This window comes from Rutidosis leptorrhynchoides, chromosome 10 (genome assembly GCF_046630445.1).
Source record: "Rutidosis leptorrhynchoides isolate AG116_Rl617_1_P2 chromosome 10, CSIRO_AGI_Rlap_v1, whole genome shotgun sequence".
In the NCBI taxonomy this organism is placed as follows: Eukaryota; Viridiplantae; Streptophyta; class Magnoliopsida; order Asterales; family Asteraceae; genus Rutidosis; species Rutidosis leptorrhynchoides.
In genome coordinates this window covers 203342009-203361382 of record NC_092342.1, presented here as the reverse complement: position 1 = coordinate 203361382, position 19374 = coordinate 203342009, and the positions used below count along the sequence as shown (strand labels likewise).

Below are 19374 nucleotides of genomic sequence, written 5' to 3'. Positions count from 1 at the left end.
GGGATCTCAGGAGTACACGGGGAGTACTTGGCAAGTACTTAACAAAAATGTCTACCGATTAGTCAGTCCAATTACTTCGATTATTGGTCAAACTCGGTCAAAACTCTGTCAAACTCGGGATTATTCGAAAATTCTGTCAGGTTGGTCAAAGTAAAAGTTGGTCAAGATCCGATCACTCCCGAAGTTGCCGAGTACTCCCAAAAAAATTTCCGACCGACTACTCCCCGAGTAGCGATACTTGCGACCTTGAATGAAACCAAACCCAACAAAATAAGTTTCTTAAGCAATGGCAATGATTGGCACAATAACAATAACAATTAACAATAATTAGAAAAAAGAAAAGTAAAACCAGCAATAATCGACTGAACTTAAGAGTTGCAATAAAGGAATTAATAGATAAATGAAAATTCATTGAGGTAGCATATAATACAAGCTTACAACTCATAAGAATTGTTGCTGATGTCCATTATCTGAGGATAACAACCCATAGGAAGAATTTTTTATTCGGTATCAGTTCAACAACTGGTTAAGGAATATTGTTCAACAACTGGTTAGCACATATACTTCCATCAATGGGCTAATGCATGTTTGAGTGCAAAATCAGCAAGTGTGTGATCATATGTAAATGGTGGAAAGCCTTCATTGAGGAGGCAGTCGAGGAAAAAAAAAATTCCTCGCGGGACGGCATTTGTTTTACAGGCAAGTTAATTCCCTAAAATAATTCCCAAATGAGCTAACAAATTAGGAATCAAAATAAACATTTTAAAAAAGAAAATTGCTATGAGTAGATCAAATTCCAAATATGATCTTGAAGTGAAAAAGAACAACATCAACTACCATTGTCTGAGACACACGAAATAAGAATACTATTAACATATGTAACTGACAAAACGTTTGTTTCTACCAAAACAAACACCACCGGTACAACAAACGATGCAAGTTGTACAGCAATAGATGAATACAGGGGGAAGCAATTACTACCTTCGTCCATAAAATTGCAGGACTCACTCTTTAGTCTGCATTTCTAGGTGCTGTAAAGCTCCTATTAATGTGCAAACCAAACAGAGATATCCTTGCAATTTTAACATGACAAGGGGGACAGTTAGAAAACTATATAACGAATTTGACAAATGAAGTTTCAAACGTTTATAAGCCTACAAGTGAATGACGTCTACTTGGCCCATGCAACTGCATCAACCTCGACTTGGGCGGATTTATACAATTCCAGTCTCTTGGCTAAGTCCATCCGCCTCTGCATTATTGCTGGATCCTCGTCTAGCAATTTAGCCAATTGCTTACCCTGTCAAAGTGGCAGATAAGGTTACCAATATAAAACATAAAAATCTGCTTTTTTTATTAAAAAAAAAAAAAACAGAAATATCCTGGCATGAACTATTTACTTGAGTCCACCATTTCCCACAAAAGCGCAATATATTATATATATCGCCTCTATGTGTTAAAAGGGCTTAATCACATCCATTTACAACATGTATTTATTTCTAAATGCATCAGGCTTTTAAGGTTTTGATAAGTATTCTAATTGATTTCGAGTCTATAACATATAACCATATTTATCCTTAGAACATAAGCTTTAAGACTCATGTTATTCAAAAGTTGTAATGTTTTCTCTGTTCGGGTTACCCGGGAAAGGCGAGTAATCCGACCCCATACTCTACTGTACGCAGCCCATCAGGAATACTCCCTGGCTGTTTTCAACCCTTCCATGACCACCCCAAGATTCGAACCTCAGACCTCATGCAACAATGTCAGGGGCCCAACCAATGGACTACCATGGGATGGTTTACAAAAAATGTAAATTCAGAATGCCCCATATAGTAAACAGAAAATTCAAATTTGAAGAAGAGAGTACAAAAAAAGTGAGACTCAAATGTGCCCCCATTATACCCATCATTTCAATAAATATAAATATAACTGTGCAAACTGATACTCACCTCCTTTGCACCCAACTCGGTGAAGAAATGGTCAAGTAAGCTACGTTTAGCCTCACGTACTTGACAAAAGACAACAGATTTGGGAATGGAGTGTCTTAAAGTCCCAACCACCATATGAACGTAAGACAATACATTTGATCCTGTTGGTAAAAGAAAAGGAGACCACACTATATGAATTCGAGATACAGACGTATGGAAAATTTTGGTAACATGTGATTCTTTGTGGCTTACCAATTCTACGAAGATAAGACTCATTATATCGATCGAAAATTGAGTGTGTTGGATTCCCTCCCTTTTCAATATCTTGTGGAAGCTTCCGGAAGAAATCAACAGTCAAGTAACTGCATTCCATATCAACTAACTGTATAGTTGCTCTCTTGCTCTCGCTTCTCATCTTATCTAATGACTCACATGCTGCATTCATGACTTCCGCTCTCAGGGACGGGTATTGCTTCAACTCCTGCACATGAGCAAGGTGAGTCAAAAGTGAAACGTCACAAAAAAAATGTACCTTCGATTATTCACAAATGGAATAGTATTTTTATTTGAATGGAGTTGAGATTTAAATACACCAACACTTTAGACCCGTTTGATCAACTTCATGGCAGAGAACATGTTAGACCCGTTTGATCAACTCATTAATGTACTTGTAATTCACTGACAGTTCTTTCTGAACTATGAATACAAAATAGTGTCGCTATGTGCACATAATAATAGCATACTAGAGTATAAATTAATCAGTGATTTTAAATAAGATACTCATGCTCGACTTTAGTACAGCACAGAGGAACGAAGTATGAGAAATGTCTCGAGACTAACCGCAGTTTCACTGATTGACTTGTGTACCAGATCCTTCAGTATACCATGAACCTGAAGCCAACAAGAAACAGATTAAATCTATTATGCTACAAAATTGGTCAACTATTATCTCTGAACCAAATTATCAAAAAATAATATCATTATATATAAATGAGTTGAATTTTGTAATCTGGGCAAGATCAAGATCATATAAAATTTAGACCAAACTGTAAACTTATTAACAATGAACTGAGGATTACCAATTACTGTAGAATATTGTTTGTCGGGCCTTTTGGTACAACTCATTCATATTTAAAAGCATTAACACATACTTCAATATAAAACCACATATAACCCCCTCCAGAGAATGTATAAACTTGGATACTTACTGCATCAACAGCTGCCTCAGCAGGACCTTTAATAGTAATCAAGGTAGATTCAATAAGACGGCGATATCCTTGTTCAGGAGCTATTAAATGAGGCTGATATCCATCAGCTTCTGTAATTAATTTCCTCACATTTTCCATTGCAAGTTGTTTGTCAAATTGTAACCGTTTCAAAGCAGCAGGAAGTTGATTATCAAATACGCTGTACACTTTGTCACCACCTGGTCGTCTGTCAAACGAAAAGTGTAAACAGTTACACAGCTGCTACAATAATCAGATCAAATGCTTAAATAGGAGAATAATAATAATATCAAGTGCATTCTATAATACATACATGCCATCGAGATGTTCTTTAAACGTTTGATCAAAAGCACGACATATTTCCATAATCATATACAACTTTCCCTACAATAAGAAAACAAAGACATACGGAATGAAATTAACATGGTGAACCAAAAGAAAAATTATAATCATAATCTTTCAGATTGATAAATGCATATTCAAGGTTGCAAAACTCGCTACTCTAGGAGTACTTGGTCTGAACTTTAAAGGGAGTAATCGGCAACTCGAGGACTAATCAAAAATTATAAATTTCAAAATTATATGTCCAAATATAAAAGAATCCAATAAACATAAACTTTAACATTTTTAACATTATTGTCTAAAAACATATTATATTATTGTTTATTTGTACAAGACTCTATAATTCTAGTTTAAATTCACATTAAATGTTGATTAATTTTGATATTGACCGACTTTGACCAACAAATCGATTTTGACCCATTAACCGACGTTGACCGATTAATTTAATGGACTTTGGAAAATCGGATCGGTCTGTTCTTAAAACGGAGTAATCGGGAATTAATGTAATCGGGATTAATCAGGAGTAATCGGGTTTTTTTACAACAGTGTACACATTAAGAAAAAGACAAGATGTATATAAATAAGGATATGCTTACCCCAGCATCAGTTGCAATCGGCTTCCCAAGACGACTTAATTCTTGTTCAATTTCAATAATTGTTTTGTTGATGAGAGATTGAAGGCCTGGAATTCGTGACTTGATGACTGTTTCCAAATGCTGCAACATGTAATGAAAAGAAAATTAGATATCTTTAAACTAAACACAGGCAGCGGTCAATGAAACACCGTGCATGTTGCAAGATCCATATTAATTTGCATACAATTGCAAGTACATTTTATCTCCCGAGTCTAAAGATGATTAAGCTTACCTTAGAAAGCACTTTCCCAAGATGTTCAGAGCCCATTTTGCTAGCAAGATGTCTGTATTCTGGAGTAGTAGCAAAGTACTCTCGTTCCCTTTTCCGAGCAGCAATCATGTCAACACTTTTGTTTATATCAGCTTGGGAACGGTTGACAACACCAATCCAAGGAAACTTCAGCTTATAAGATCTTCCCTCCAACATCTGTAAACCCAACCCCCATCTTGATTCAATTTAAGCAACGTGTTGAAAAGGATAAATAACAGCTAAACTAAGCAAGAAACCGTTGGTACTACCCTTATAGTTACAACTTCTAATTTAAATAATATATAGAGCCAGTTGATAGTGACAAATGCAATTAGGTTGCTTGCCCATAAGCGGACCATATCTCATTGTCATGTGTGACACATATGCCAACATAACCGACTTTGACCCGACTTTTTTAGTGTTGACCAACTTTTTAGGTGTTTTTGGGCGAAACGGGGGAGTTAGTCCTCAAACTGACACGTCGACTGAGTTTTACAACAGTGTATTTAGGCTTTGTATTACATAGAAGGTATTTGTTACTTAACTTAATAGTCCTAAGTACTGCTTTTCCATTTGGGACTCAAAATGGGACAGGATAACATATTATTACCTTTGACACCATATCTGAGTTACTAGTACCATGAATTAGAGGGTCAATACAGAACAAAGAATCACACATATAACAAAGTTTATAGTCAAAAGCTGGCTTACATCAACTGCATCAGTACCCTTGTCCATAAGATCAATTTTTGTCAAAACTCCAAAAGTCCTCTCCCCTGTACAAACACATTTAGCAAAGTCACTATTTACCTCTAAAACAAACATCAACGGTAGAACTGGATGCATGACATGACAATGTCAAGGAACAAACTAAACATCAACATTTAGCCAACTGAACTATCCAGATATGAAACATGTATATATACACATATTAAATATCTACATGAACGTTTACACACAATGTGCGGCATATAGCAGGTAGGAACTTCAAATTGCTCAGCGTTAGCCTCATAAAAACTAAAACAATATGAGATACATCATAATATCATATTACAGCCTGCCTAATTATCCATATGTAGAATGAGATGCAAAATTTCTCATTAAACTTATTTATAACAAATTTCAGCAGTCTCCAGTTCAATAATTCAACTATTTACCATTCTGTGATGTTAAACACTGTTCAGACAGGATAATTGTAACCGACTCAGTGTATGTCTCTTTGATTTGATAAAAGAACATGTTGAAAAGTCAAATTAGAAAAATTATCTTGGTTGGCAGGAGAAACTACCAGAATGAAACAATGATGTGCACCAAAAATATCAAAATGTAGCACATGAAGTTTGTAATAAAACAATTACCTTGTGGATCTACTTCACGAGCAATTTTAATGGCGTCAGATGTCGCAAGATCCTGATTGGCAGGAGAAACCGCCAGAATAATGCAGTTAGGCTGCAAGGCAAACAGTAAAATAAGTATGTTAATATTTAATGATCCCAAGAAATTAGTTCCAAGTAATTTATACGCTATTCAACAAGACAATCTATTATTTCAGAAACAGCATCTGTAAAATGATAGAAGTTGCTTGTAAGTGTTGCAGTGTAGCGAAATGATCATATCAAAGAAATAGAAATCAGCCTACAAGAAAATTTAGGCTAGAAGATCAACAATTTTTGTCAGATAAGTGAGAGTGAAAGTGGTAGTTGTACAAATCATATAATAAAGAGAATGCAACACTAAGCTTATATATAATACCTTCTCAATGTATGACCGCACCATGTTTTCAATGTCTTGCACAATGCTCTCTGACTGGCCCTCTATACATATAATACAGATGTAAAATGAGAGAACCATTGAAACCAAAAGTTACTCAAATATTGGAAATAGGCATGATGCGAAACTCACCAACAGCTACTTTTGTCAGCCCAGGAAGATCGATCAAGGTCAAGTTTACAACTGTCAATAGTTAAGAGTGAGTGTTTGTAACCAAAAAGTGCAATCATTTAAATGAAAGTAGAATAGAGAAAGCAGCTATAATCTCATGCGGTATCATTGTAAGAGTAGAAGTATTTTGGAAGCATAAGTCAAACTTGTCACCAAATAAATCTGGTATATAAGTATTATGTAGTCATATTGACAATTGTGATTTCATTAGTAGTCAATCCATTTGCGCTAAGTTTCGACAGTTTGTGAGTGATAGTTTGATAGTCAGGTAAGTCTTTTCATGCAATGTTTCCTTTACCCTAAATTACATGACTGATTCATGTTACAATCCCATTCACAAAGGTGTAACCTTACAAGAGTGATACTCTAAGCCAAAACATAAGTGAAACTAAACATAGCTCGATAATTGCTACAATGTTGGATAATTCCTTTTCCTTTAGTTGTATAAAATCTCGTTCACTATTATGCTCAAGCCTCAGCAAGTGTAACAAGTAATTACTTAAAACTATTATGTCAATAGGTGGATGGGATTTGTGAGTCTTTGTTATTCAAAAACAGTGTTAGTCCAGTTATCAGAAATGGTAAAACTAAGATCTACATGACAAGTGGTCCAAGAAATCTAGTAACTAGAAATAGTGTTCATTCTTTTCTGTAAGTTATCACTGATTGGGCTAGTTTTATTAGGGAAAATATACATGAGAGAGATGGCAATCGGAACAAAAAGACACAGAAGGCAGGCCATCTCACCATTGGGTGAATAGATGCTGAGATATATAGGAACCGATGAAATCTGTTTGCTTCGACCTGTCTCACGATCAGTCTCATCAGCTATCTCTTTCCTGACAGCAGCTGCACAAGGAAACAATAAGTTTGGCATCTACATTAATAAAAGAAATTACAGAAGATAAAGGAGCCTATGAATAATGAAGCTAAATGTTTTATTAAAAATAAGTGCACACAGACTGAGAACGAAACAGGTTCTTCTCTGGACATACCAAAATCAGTATATCTCTTTCTTGGTTGGTGAGCAAATTCGGCATATTCTCTTCCTTCATCAATTCTGTGAAGCTGTAGAACAAGGGGGCGTCGTGTAACAATCCCTGCATACATATATGTGTGTTTCATAAATCTTGTTGATAATTGTTAAACGGAAAAGAAAAAGAAAAAAAAAAAAAGATAGCGTGCAAGAAGAATGATGTTTATTGTTACCAGATCCACGAGGCAAAAAATCCTTGCCAACAACGCTCTCCAGTACAGATGACTTTCCAGAGCTCTAAACAGACACATGGAGGGTGAGAAGAGAAATAAGACAAGACATGAAAAGTTTATTGTTTTGGTATCCGTAGTTCCATTAGAAAGAATTATTTTAATTAATCGTGTAGCTATTTAACGCATTAGAGACACAAACCATCAATCATAGTGAATGAAAAGCATAATATCACCGATTTACAAACACATAATCATTCAAACTTTAGGTGGTGCATATACATGAATGACGATTAGAAGCAAAAGCAGATTGTTGAAAGACTTGAGGTATACGAGAAACAATCAGAGGATTGATGTAAACAATTTGGCATATTGCACACCAAAGTCAAGTAACAAATTGACATTAACTAGGTTGAACAATAGATATCTTGATATTGTATTTATAAGTATACATATACATTTAAGGAAAGTTCAATTATAGCTAGTGAGATAAAGGAGGTCGAACAATAATAGGTCTCATTAATTTGACTTTAAATCTGAATCAGGATATAAGACACAAAATACAAAAACTGTGATAAATAAAGCAATTAAAGATAAGTTAAGCTTATACATATAGTAGCAAACCTGTGGATCTATAATTGATTAACAGTTTCGATGAACAGAAGTTGTGGATTAAATCACTATAAACCAAATAATGATAGCCTAGGGTTTGCAGATGAGATTTCAGGTAACATATAAACTATCAAACGGATCTGAAGTGTTAATTATGATATAGTAGATAGATCTGGATGTATACCTGACCACCGACGACGGCGATAGTAGGAAGGGCGTCCCAAAGTGTGGGTAAAGAAGATCCTTCCCCAAAATCACCAAGTGCAGTACATGCTCTTTGTAGCTTGTTCACCATATTTATCAAATTCTCCATTTTATTAAATGATCAAACAGATCGGAGCTCCGATTAGATCGGTGGAGATGATATAGAGTCAGATGTGGGTTGGATTGATAGATTCAAAGGAGTCAAAAGCAAAGGGAAGGTTTTAACCGTAACAGAAAGTTGCAACGGGCGAAACAACTTATGAGGTGCGGTGAGGTGAGGTGAGGTGAGGTGAGGTGAAGGGGAGTTGTCAAGTTTCTACAGCTTTGACCCGAAGAAAGGCGCGCAAGTTCGATTCTCAGTCTGGGCGCCCCGCATGGAATTATTTCTCCCTCCGGGGGGAAATTTGTGAAGTGTTTCGGGGGTCTAGCTAGCTGGGGTAAAAATCGTCTTGCCGTCACTGTGGTACCTGGGAGGAGGTACTTTGCCGGCACAGGTCTCTTTCGGGGTGGGATTGGTGGGTGCTACGGCACACAGGGTTAGCGTGTCCCTGCCAACTTACACGTTTTGACCCGAAGTTTCTACAGCTTTGTAATTTTGTACTTGGTAATAGCTAGGGGTGAGATAGGTTCCCTTGTTCCAGAATCGTACCGGAATCGATTAGTACCGGTACCGAAATTGAGTAAAATGGAAAATTGAAACCGTACCGAAATTTCAGTATGCTACCTGTTTCGATAACGGTACGGAACCGGTATTTTTCGGTATTTTACCCACTTGGTAACACAATTTTTTGACAATGATCTAGATAATACGAGTGACGTGGTATAATGTATGTAAATATACATTATTATTTTTCATATATAGTATAGATTATTCGTTAAAGAACAATGATATATAAATAAGATGGAGATGAACATGCGATAAACAAATATAAGATAAATAAAAAATTTTGATAAAACAAAAATTACATACATGTAAAAATTTGGAAAAATTCATGTATAATTCGTCTAAATAAAGTTTAACAAAAAAAAATCAACTAAACTTCGGAGGTCGCCTTCTCTTCTCTGCGCTATAACTCAACCTGAAGCCCAGTTTCCTGTTTCACATTCGGGATTCAAAATACACTATGTTGCGCGGCGCGCAACAGACCTGCGTGACGCGCCTTAACAAAGAAATCGATGCTGCTGTTTGATTAAAATGCCAAAACCAATTTCAAACACTTTTTCGCAGGCACAGGTCTTATGAATTCCAGATTTGTTCATAATTTAAGCATAACACAAAATACAACAATTTTAAACGACAACTTATAAAAAACCAACCATTGGGACATTATGACTCGTTACAATTAGATTGACAATTCCGACCTAAGTACACAAAACGTCGGGTTTTGACTCGATAACTCAACCCAATATCGCGAGCATGATCCCAGGGATTTTATTTTACCAATCCCCCCACACAAATCTAAAAGGCTACAAGTCATTCCGCCAAGCTCAAGCAAGCTCCTAGCATTCTAGTCGAACTACTAAAATACTCCAATACATCCAACGGGTACCTATAAAAAGGTAAACAACAAGGGAGTAAGCAAAATGCTTACTGAGTGCAATAGTTATATGCATACATACATAACCTGCTTCATTGCACATACTCATACGAATCCGCATACAAGCTAGCATCACAATCGCATATAATCACAATATAATAAGCTACACTAAAACACACAAATATGGTTAACCATACGCAATAGTGCTAATCATCATTTGATATAAGACTATCTAGCACATGTACGTGGCCGACGAAAGCGCCTTCCGAATGGCACTACCACGTACACACGAATGTGGCTGACGAAAAGCGAAACCGTTGGGTGAGACTTACCACATTCCAACACACCGTGTGGCTGAAGAAGAGTGAGTAACACTCGCCACACTTCACAACCGCAAACGTGGTTGACGAAAAGTGAATCCTTATGGATATCACTTACCACTTTGCATCATGTGGCCAATGAAGAGTGAGTCCATACGCCCGGATGTCACTCGCCACTTCACCTACAAGTAAACAACTTATATACATACACATATAATTACTCCACTCACCTTGGAATCTCTAGCAACACGATATCGTATAAGCACGATTGCGGTCATCACATCCAAGCAAGTAGTCACCTATATACACATAGGCATACAAACACATAAAACTCATTATCTATAGAGAATCCGATAACACAATCCCATAAACGAGGGATTACACCTTGCTCGCCAAAAATCCGCCCCTTTAGACACTTAAATGAACACAACGAAATTACCATTACGGGTTGCAATTCTAACCTACACAAACAAGTACAATCTAACACCTATTGTACTTGGCCCAAAAGACCATCATACGCAATACCCTACGATTATAAACAAGATAGTGGTTATACACTAACCACTTTTCCAACACTAAACTATACAAGTCCGAATTGACCCAAATGTACAAAACCCATTTGACACAAGTCAAAACACCCATCACTAATGGCTAGTGATTATGTTTCCAAATACAAACTATTCAACCCAATTCAAGCACTTAAGTACTTAAATTGCCAACACTTGTAATAAACACTAGTTTTGACCCAAATCAAAGTCAACGCCAAATCTTGACTCACAAACATATTCTTATGAACATCTAATTCACCAAAACACTAGTTATCTAGTGATTAACACCCAATCCATGACCAAATCACTTCCAAATTCATCACCGAACTCTAAACCCATGACTTTAGGGTTTACATACCCCAAATCACACACAAAACCCCTTAATTTCATAAGAAATGGGGTTTATAACCCAACACTAACTCAAACCCTAACCTTAAATCAAAATCAAAGTAAAGAAAATCGGGTTTAGGGTTTACCTTAGCATCAAAACCGAGCTAGTTGTAAGAACACAAGAATGGCACACCAATTTGGGCAAGAATTAACACCTTCTTCTTCATCTAGGTCTTTCCCTCTCTAGGGTTTGCTTTTTCTCTCAAAATGGAGTTTGGTGGATGAAAATGGAGATAAGAATGAGCTTTGGATTATATTTTGGGGTTATAACCCGACACATGCAAAATTGCACATAAATCCCCAAATTTTCAGCAATTCCAAAACAACCTTTTTATTGTCCTGCACCGTTGTGCGTCGCGCAAGGTTAAGGCGCGTTGAGCCTTAACACTGGTTCAGAATTCAGTTTGTTACACATATGTCAGCTGAAAGAGTTCCAATAGAAGCAGTTATAACTCAAATAACTCGACTATTGGATAATCATAGTGATATATTTGTTGAACCCCTAACCCCGCCACTTAAGAGGCATTGTGATCATAGAATACCCTTGATATTGTGCAAAATGAACATATATTTAAACGCAATATCTTTCCTAAATAATAGATTTTCATATGTAATTGTATTATATTTTCATTGTAATTGTACAAATAAATAAAAGTGAAGACGGAGTTCGAAAATGGGAAACTAATCAAAAAGACGGTGAAAAACGCTCAATGTACAAGTGATACTCCAAAGATGTACAAGACCTTAATGCTTAAATGAGAGTGTACAAGTTCAAGAAGATAAAAGTACAAGATTTTGAAGCTTTCAAAATAGACCCAACCAAGGTACAAGTCAGTATTGTAGTGACCCGAACTTTTCCATGTTTATATATATATTAAATGAAATTGTTATTTACATGATTAAGTGTTTCCAACATGTTAAGCAATCAAACTTGTTAAGACTTGATTAATTGAAATAGGTTTCATATAGACAATTGACCACCCAAGTTGACCGGTGATTCACGAACGTTAAAACTTGTAAAAACTATACGATGACAAATATATGGTTATATATATATAGTTAACATGATTTTATTATAAGTATGTATCTCATTAGGTATTTTAACAATGAGTTATATACATAAAAATGAGACTATTAATTTAAGAAACTCGAAAACGATATATATAACGATTATCGTTATAACAACGTCTTACTAGGTACATATGAATCATATTAAGATATTGATACACTTGGTTAATTATGTTAAATGATAAGTAAATATATTATTAAGTGTATTAACAATGAAATACATATGTAAAAATAAGACTACTAACTTAATGATTTCGAAACGAGACATATATGTAACGATTATCGTTGTAACGTTATTTAACTGTATATATATCATACTAAGATATATTATATATCATAATATCATGATAATATAACAATTTAACATCTCATTTGTTATAATAAACAATGGGTTAACAACATTCAACAAGATCGTTAACCTAAAGGTTTCAAAACAACATTTACATGTAACGACTAACGATGACTTAACGACTCAGTTAAAATGTATATACATGTAGTGTTTTAATATGTATTCATACACTTTTGAAAGACTTCAAGACACTTCTCAAAATACTTCTACTTAACAAAAATGCTTACAATTACATCCTCGTTCAGTTTCATCAACAATTCTACTCGTATGCACCCGTATTCGTACTCGTACAATACACAGCTTTTAGATGTATGTACTATTGGTATATACACTCCAATGATCAGCTCTTAGCAGCCCATGTGAGTCACCTAACACATGTGGGAACCATCAATTGACAACTAGCATGAAATATGTCATAAAATTACAAAAATATGAGTAATCATTCATGACTTATTTACATGAAAACAAAATTACATATCCTTTATATCTAATCCATACACCAACGACCAAAAACACCTACAAACACTTTCATTCTTTAGTTTTATTCATCTAATTGATCTCTCTCAAGTTCTATCTTCAAGTTCTAAGTGTTCTTCATAAATTCCAAAAGTTCTAGTTTCATAAAATCAAGAATACTTCCAAGATTGCAAGTTTACTTCCAAGTTTTCTAAATCCATTCCAAGTAATCATCCAAGATCAAGAAACCTTTGTTACTTACAGTAGGTTATCTTTCTAATACAAGGTAATAATCATATTCAAACTTTAATTCAATTTCTATAACTATAACAATCTTATTTCGAGTGGAAATCTTACTTGAAATTGTTTTCGTGTCATGATTCTGCTTCAAGAACTTTCAAGTCATCCAAGGATCCTTTGAAGCTAGATATATTTTTCTCATTTCCAGTAGGTTTATCCAAGGAACTTGAGGTAGTAATGATGTTCATAACATCATTCGATTCATACATATAAAGCTATCTTATTCGAAGGTTTAAACTTGTAATCACTAGAACATAGTTTAGTTAATTCTAAACTTGTTCGCAAATAAAAGTTAATCCTTCTAACTTGACTTTTAAAATCAACTAAACACATGTTCTATATCTATATGATATGCTAACTTAATGATTTAAAACCCGGAAACACGAAAAATACCGTAAAACCGGATTTACGCCGTCGTAGTAACACCGCGGGCTGTTTTGGGTTAGTTAATTAAAAACTATGATAAACTTTGATTTAAAAGTTGTTATTCTGGGAAAATGATTTTTATTATGAACATGAAACTATATCCAAAAATTATGGTTAAACTCAAAGTGGAAGTATGTTTTCTAAAATGGTCATCTAGACGTCGTTCTTTCGACTGAAATGACTACCTTTACAAAAACGACTTGTAACTTATTTTTCCGACTATAAACCTATACTTTTTCTGTTTAGATTCATAAAATAGAGTTCAATATGAAACCATAGCAATTTGATTCACTCAAAACGGATTTAAAATGAAGAAGTTATGGGTAAAACAAGATTGGATAATTTTTCTCATTTTAGCTACGTGAAAATTGGTAACAAATCTATTCCAACCATAACTTAATCAACTTGTATTGTATATTATGTAATCTTGATATACCATAGACATGTATACAATGTTTCGACCTATCATGTCGACACATCTATATATATTTCGGAACAACCATAGACACTCTATATGTGAATGTTGGAGTTAGCTATACAGGGTTGAGGTTGATTCCAAAATATATATAGTTTGAGTTGTGATCAATACTGAGATACGTATACACTGGGTCATGGATTGATTCAAGATAATATTTATCGATTTATTTCTGTACATCTAACTGTGTACAACTAGTTGTAGGTTACTAACGAGGACAGCTGACTTAATAAACTTAAAACATCAAAATATATTAAAATTGTTGTAAATATATTTTGAACATACTTTGATATATATGTATATATTGTTATAGGTTCGTGAATCAACCAGTGGCCAAGTCTTACTTCCCGACGAAGTAAAAATCTATGAAAGTGAGTTATAGTCCCACTTTTAAAATCTAATGTTTTTGGGATGAGAATACATGCAGGTTTTATAAATTATTTACAAAATAGACACATGTACATGAAACTACATTCTATGGTTGAATTATCGAAATCGAATATGCCCCTTTTTATTAAGTCTGGTAATCTAAGAATTAGGGAACAGACATCCTAATTGACGCGAATCCTAAAGATAGATCTATTGGGCCTAACAAACCCCATCCAAAGTACCGGATGCTTTAGTACTTCAAAATTTATATCATATCCGAAGGGTGTCCCGGAATGATGGGGATATTCTTATATATATGCATCTTGTTAATGTCGGTTACCAGGTGTTCACCATATGAATGATTTTTATCTCTATGTATGGGATGTGTATTGAAATATGAAATCTTGTGGTCTATTGTTACGATTTGATATATATAGGTTAAACCTATAACTCACCAACATTTTTGTTGACGTTTAAAGCATGTTTATTCTCAGGTGAATACTAAGAGCTTCCGCTGTTGCATACTAAAATAAGGACAAGATTTGGAGTCCATGTTTGTATGATATTGTGTAAAAACTGCATTCAAGAAACTGATTTCGATGTAACATATTTGTATTGTAAACCATTATGTAATGGTCGTGTGTAAACAGGATATTTTAGATTATCATTATTTGATAATCTATGTAAAGCTTTTTAAACCTTTATTTATGAAATAAAGGTTATGGTTTGTTTTAAAAATGAATGCAGTCTTTGAAAAACGTCTCATATAGAGGTCAAAACCTCGCAACGAAATCAATTAATATGGAACGTTTTTAATCAATAAGAACGGGACATTTCAGTTGGTATCCGAGCGTTGGTCTTAGAGAACCAGAATTTTGCATTAGTGTGTCTTATCGAGTTTGTTAGGATGCATTAGTGAGTCTGGACTTCGACCGTGTTTACTTGAAAAATGATTGCTTAACAAATTTTATTGGAAACTATATATTTTTAACATGTGAATATTTTGTGATATATTAATCTCTTAACGCGTTTGATATTATGTGATAGATGTCTACCTCTAGAACAAGTCCCATTGACTCATCTAATAATAATGAAGAGTCAAATGTAAATTGGAATGATTCGTGGACTGATTCACAAGTTCCCGAAGAGGAACCGGAAGAAGAGTCGGAACCGAAAGAAGAATCAGAACCGGAAGAGGAGGAACCGGAGGAGGAAATAGAACAGGTGGGGGAAATAATAAAACGGTTAAGTAAAAGAAAATCCTCAACCAACCGACCAAGGTTAATTATGGTTAATGGTGTTTCCGCCAAGGAAGCAAAATATTGGGAGGATTACCAATTCTCCGATGAATCGGATTCCGACGAGAATTCCGATGATGTTATAGAAATTACCCCAACTGAATTTAAAAAGGCAAAAGAAAATAATAAGGGAAAGGGCATAAAAATAGAGAAATCTAATTCCAACCCCAATGAACTTTATATGTATCGTCAACCCCCGAAGCCCTTAAGTTGTAACAATGACCCGGGAACCTCTAAACCACCAGGTTTTTCTAAACCGTTGTGGAAAACGACAGCTCGTATTAGGAGAACATCATATATCCCTAGAAACTTGGCAAAACGAACCAAAACCAAAGAAGAAGAAACGAGCGAGTCGGAATAAGATAGTTGTATTCATGTGGTGTAATATATGTAATATAGTGTGCTTATGCTTTATGATATATGTAAAAATTGCTTGTATTAATAAGTTTTTTTTTTATGAATCTAACTCTTGTCTATTTTACAGTATAAAAACACAAAATGGATAGACAACCCAATATTTTAAGAGACCTACCCGGAGACATGATTGATGAAATCTTGTCTAGAGTCGGTCAGAATTCTTCGGCACAACTATTTACGGCGAAATCAGTTTGTAAGACATTCGAAGAACGTTCCAAGAATGTCTTGGTTTATAAGAGACTTTCGTTTGAAAGATGGGGGATATCACATTGGGAAACCCATAAGTTACGATGTGTTTACTTTGACGCATATATTGCGGGGAACCCAAATGCTATTTTACGCAACGGGTTAAGAAATTATTTTGACTCAATGTATCCGAATATAGGACTTCATGATTTAGAAAAAGCGGCTAACATACAACTTAAAGAAGCATGCTATGCTTACGGGTTAGTAATGTTCGCTTCTCACCAAAGTGAGAACAAGAACATCGGGCTACAACTATTAAACCAAACGTTCCCACAAGTAACGGAGTCGGTAATTGGGGTAAGAAATGAGGTTTTTATATTGTTACGGGACTGTTGGACATTACGTAACCCTCGTCCCTTTGACGACGTTACAACACGCTGTCTTATCAATGGCCATAACGGTTATGTTCCACAAGACCAAGGATGGGAAGTAGTCCTAGTAAAACCAGAATGCATGACTTGTTTCTGGACGTATGAATTACGTGTCTTTATTGCCTTTGCTGAACGACTTGTGTACTAGCTAGAATTATCTTCACAACTATCTTGTATCAAAGTTATTGTGTGCTATATTTCATGCTTTATGTAAAATAAGCGGTATTGTAAGTTTGTAAAATATTGTATAAAAGTTTGAACGCGAAATATTATTATAATCAGTTTTTCATATAGAATTGTAGTAGTTGAATTGTATATTAGCTACTAAGTATGGACTTAACGGGTAGGTACTACCCGAATTTAAACTTATAAAACGCTAATATGAAGAAAAAGCTTTTATAAATGAGTTCATATTATGCTACGAAATACTATTAACTACTCTTAATATTCTGTATGATTAACTTGTTCTATTTGACTATTTTGAAGGAAATGGCACAGACTACTCGACACACCGTGAATATGAATGAAGAGGAATTCCGTACTTTTCTAGCTTCAAACATAGCCGCAGTACAGGCTGCGCTACATACCAACAATAACCTTGGATCTAGCAGTACAGGAAATCGTGTAGGATGCACCTACAAAGAATTCACTGCCTGCAAACCTTTGGAATTTGATGGAACCGAAGGACCGATCGGATTGAAACGGTGGACCGAGAAGGTCGAATCGGTGTTTGCCATAAGTAAGTGTACTGAAGAGGACAAAGTAAAGTACGCTACGCATACCTTCACAGGTTCTGCGTTAACATGGTGGAATACCTATCTAGAGCAAGTGGGACAAGATGATGCATACGCACTACCGTGGTCAGCATTCAAGCACTTGATGAACGAGAAGTACTGTCCCAGAACCGAGGTCAATAAGCTCAAGACATAACTTAGAGGGTTACGAACCCAAGGATTTGATATTACCACGTACGAAAGACGATTCACAGAATTATGCCTATTGTGTCCGGGAGCGTTCGAAGATGAGGAAGAGAAGATCGACGCGTTTGTGAAAGGATTACCGGAAAGAATCCAAGAAGATATAAGTTCACACGAGCCCGCCTCCATACAACAGGCATGTAGAATGGCTCACAAACTAGTGAACCAGATTGAGGAAAGAATTAAAGAACAGACGGCTGAAGAGGCCAATGTGAAGCAAGTTAAAAGAAAGTAGGAGGAAAACGGTGATAAGAATCACCAATACAACAACAACAGCAATTACAATAATAATCGCAACAATTATCCCAACAATCGCAACATCAATCGCAACTACAACAAACGGCCCAACAACAACAACAACAATAACAATAATAACAACAACAGCAACTACAACAATCATCCCAACAACAATAACAACCGCAACAACAACAACAATCAGAAGCAGCTATGCTAAAGGTGTGAAAAGTATCACTCGGGGTTCTGCACCAAATTTTGCAACAAGTGTAAAAGAAATGGTCATAGCGCGGCGAAGTGTGAGGTCTACGGACCAGGGGTTAACAGAACGAAAGGAACAAATGGTGTCGGAACGAGTAATGGTGGAGCAAGTAGTGTTGGAGCAAGTTATGCCAATGTAGTTTGTTATAAATGTGGAAAACCGGGCCACATTATTAGAAATTGCCCGAACCAGGAGAACACGAATGGACAAGGCCGCGGAAGAGTTTTCAATATTAATGCGGCAGAGGCACAGGAAGACCCGGAGCTTGTTACGGGTACATTTCTTATTGACAATAAATCTGCTTACGTTTTATTTGATTCGGGTGCGGATAGAAGCTATATGAGTAGAGATTTTTGTGCTAAATTAAGTTGTCCATTGACGCCGTTGGATAGTAAATTTTTACTCGAATTAGCAAACGGTAAATTAATTTCAGCAGATAATATATGCCGGAATCGAGAAATTAAACTGGGTAGCGAAATATTTAAGATTAATTTGATACCAGTAGAGTTAGGGAGTTTTGATGTAATAGTTGGCATGGACTGGCTGAAGAAGGTGAAAGCAGAGATCGTATGTTATAAAAATGCAATTCGCATTGTACGAGAAGAAGAAGAACCCTTAATGGTGTACGGAGAAAAGGGCAACATGAAGCTACATCTTATTAGTAATTTGAAGGCACAAAAACTAATAAGAAAAGGTTGCTATGCTGTTCTAGCACACGTCGAGAAAGTACAAACTGAAGAAAAGAGCATCAATGATGTTCCCGTTGCAAACGAATTTCCCGATGTATTTTCGAAAGAATTACCGGGACTACCTCCACATCGATCTGTTGAATTTCAAATAGATCTTGTACCAGGAGCTGCACCAATAGCTCGTGCTCCTTATAGACTCGCACCCAGCGAGATGAAAGAACTGCAAAGCCAACTGCAAGAACTATTAGAACATGGTTTCATTCGACCAAGCACATCACCATGGGGAGCTCCTGT

At 35.6% G+C, this 19374-nt stretch overlaps 1 protein-coding gene across 1 annotated transcript; it reads right to left on the bottom strand.

Annotated features, from left to right (window-relative positions):
- Positions 1–772: 772 nt before the first annotated feature.
- LOC139871795 (phragmoplastin DRP1A-like) lies at positions 773–8642 on the bottom strand. The gene is made up of 16 exons (XM_071859525.1): positions 8328–8642; positions 7535–7598; positions 7321–7425; positions 7073–7174; positions 6287–6337; positions 6137–6198; positions 5743–5833; positions 5096–5160; positions 4367–4561; positions 4096–4215; positions 3471–3541; positions 3140–3365; positions 2772–2822; positions 2184–2412; positions 1953–2092; positions 773–1300 (listed from the first exon to the last, which is right to left on the bottom strand). Exons 1-16 carry the CDS (start codon positions 8454–8456, stop codon positions 1172–1174), a joined length of 1830 nt encoding a protein of 609 aa, XP_071715626.1. The 5' UTR covers positions 8457–8642; the 3' UTR covers positions 773–1171.
- Positions 8643–19374: the final 10732 nt, after the last annotated feature.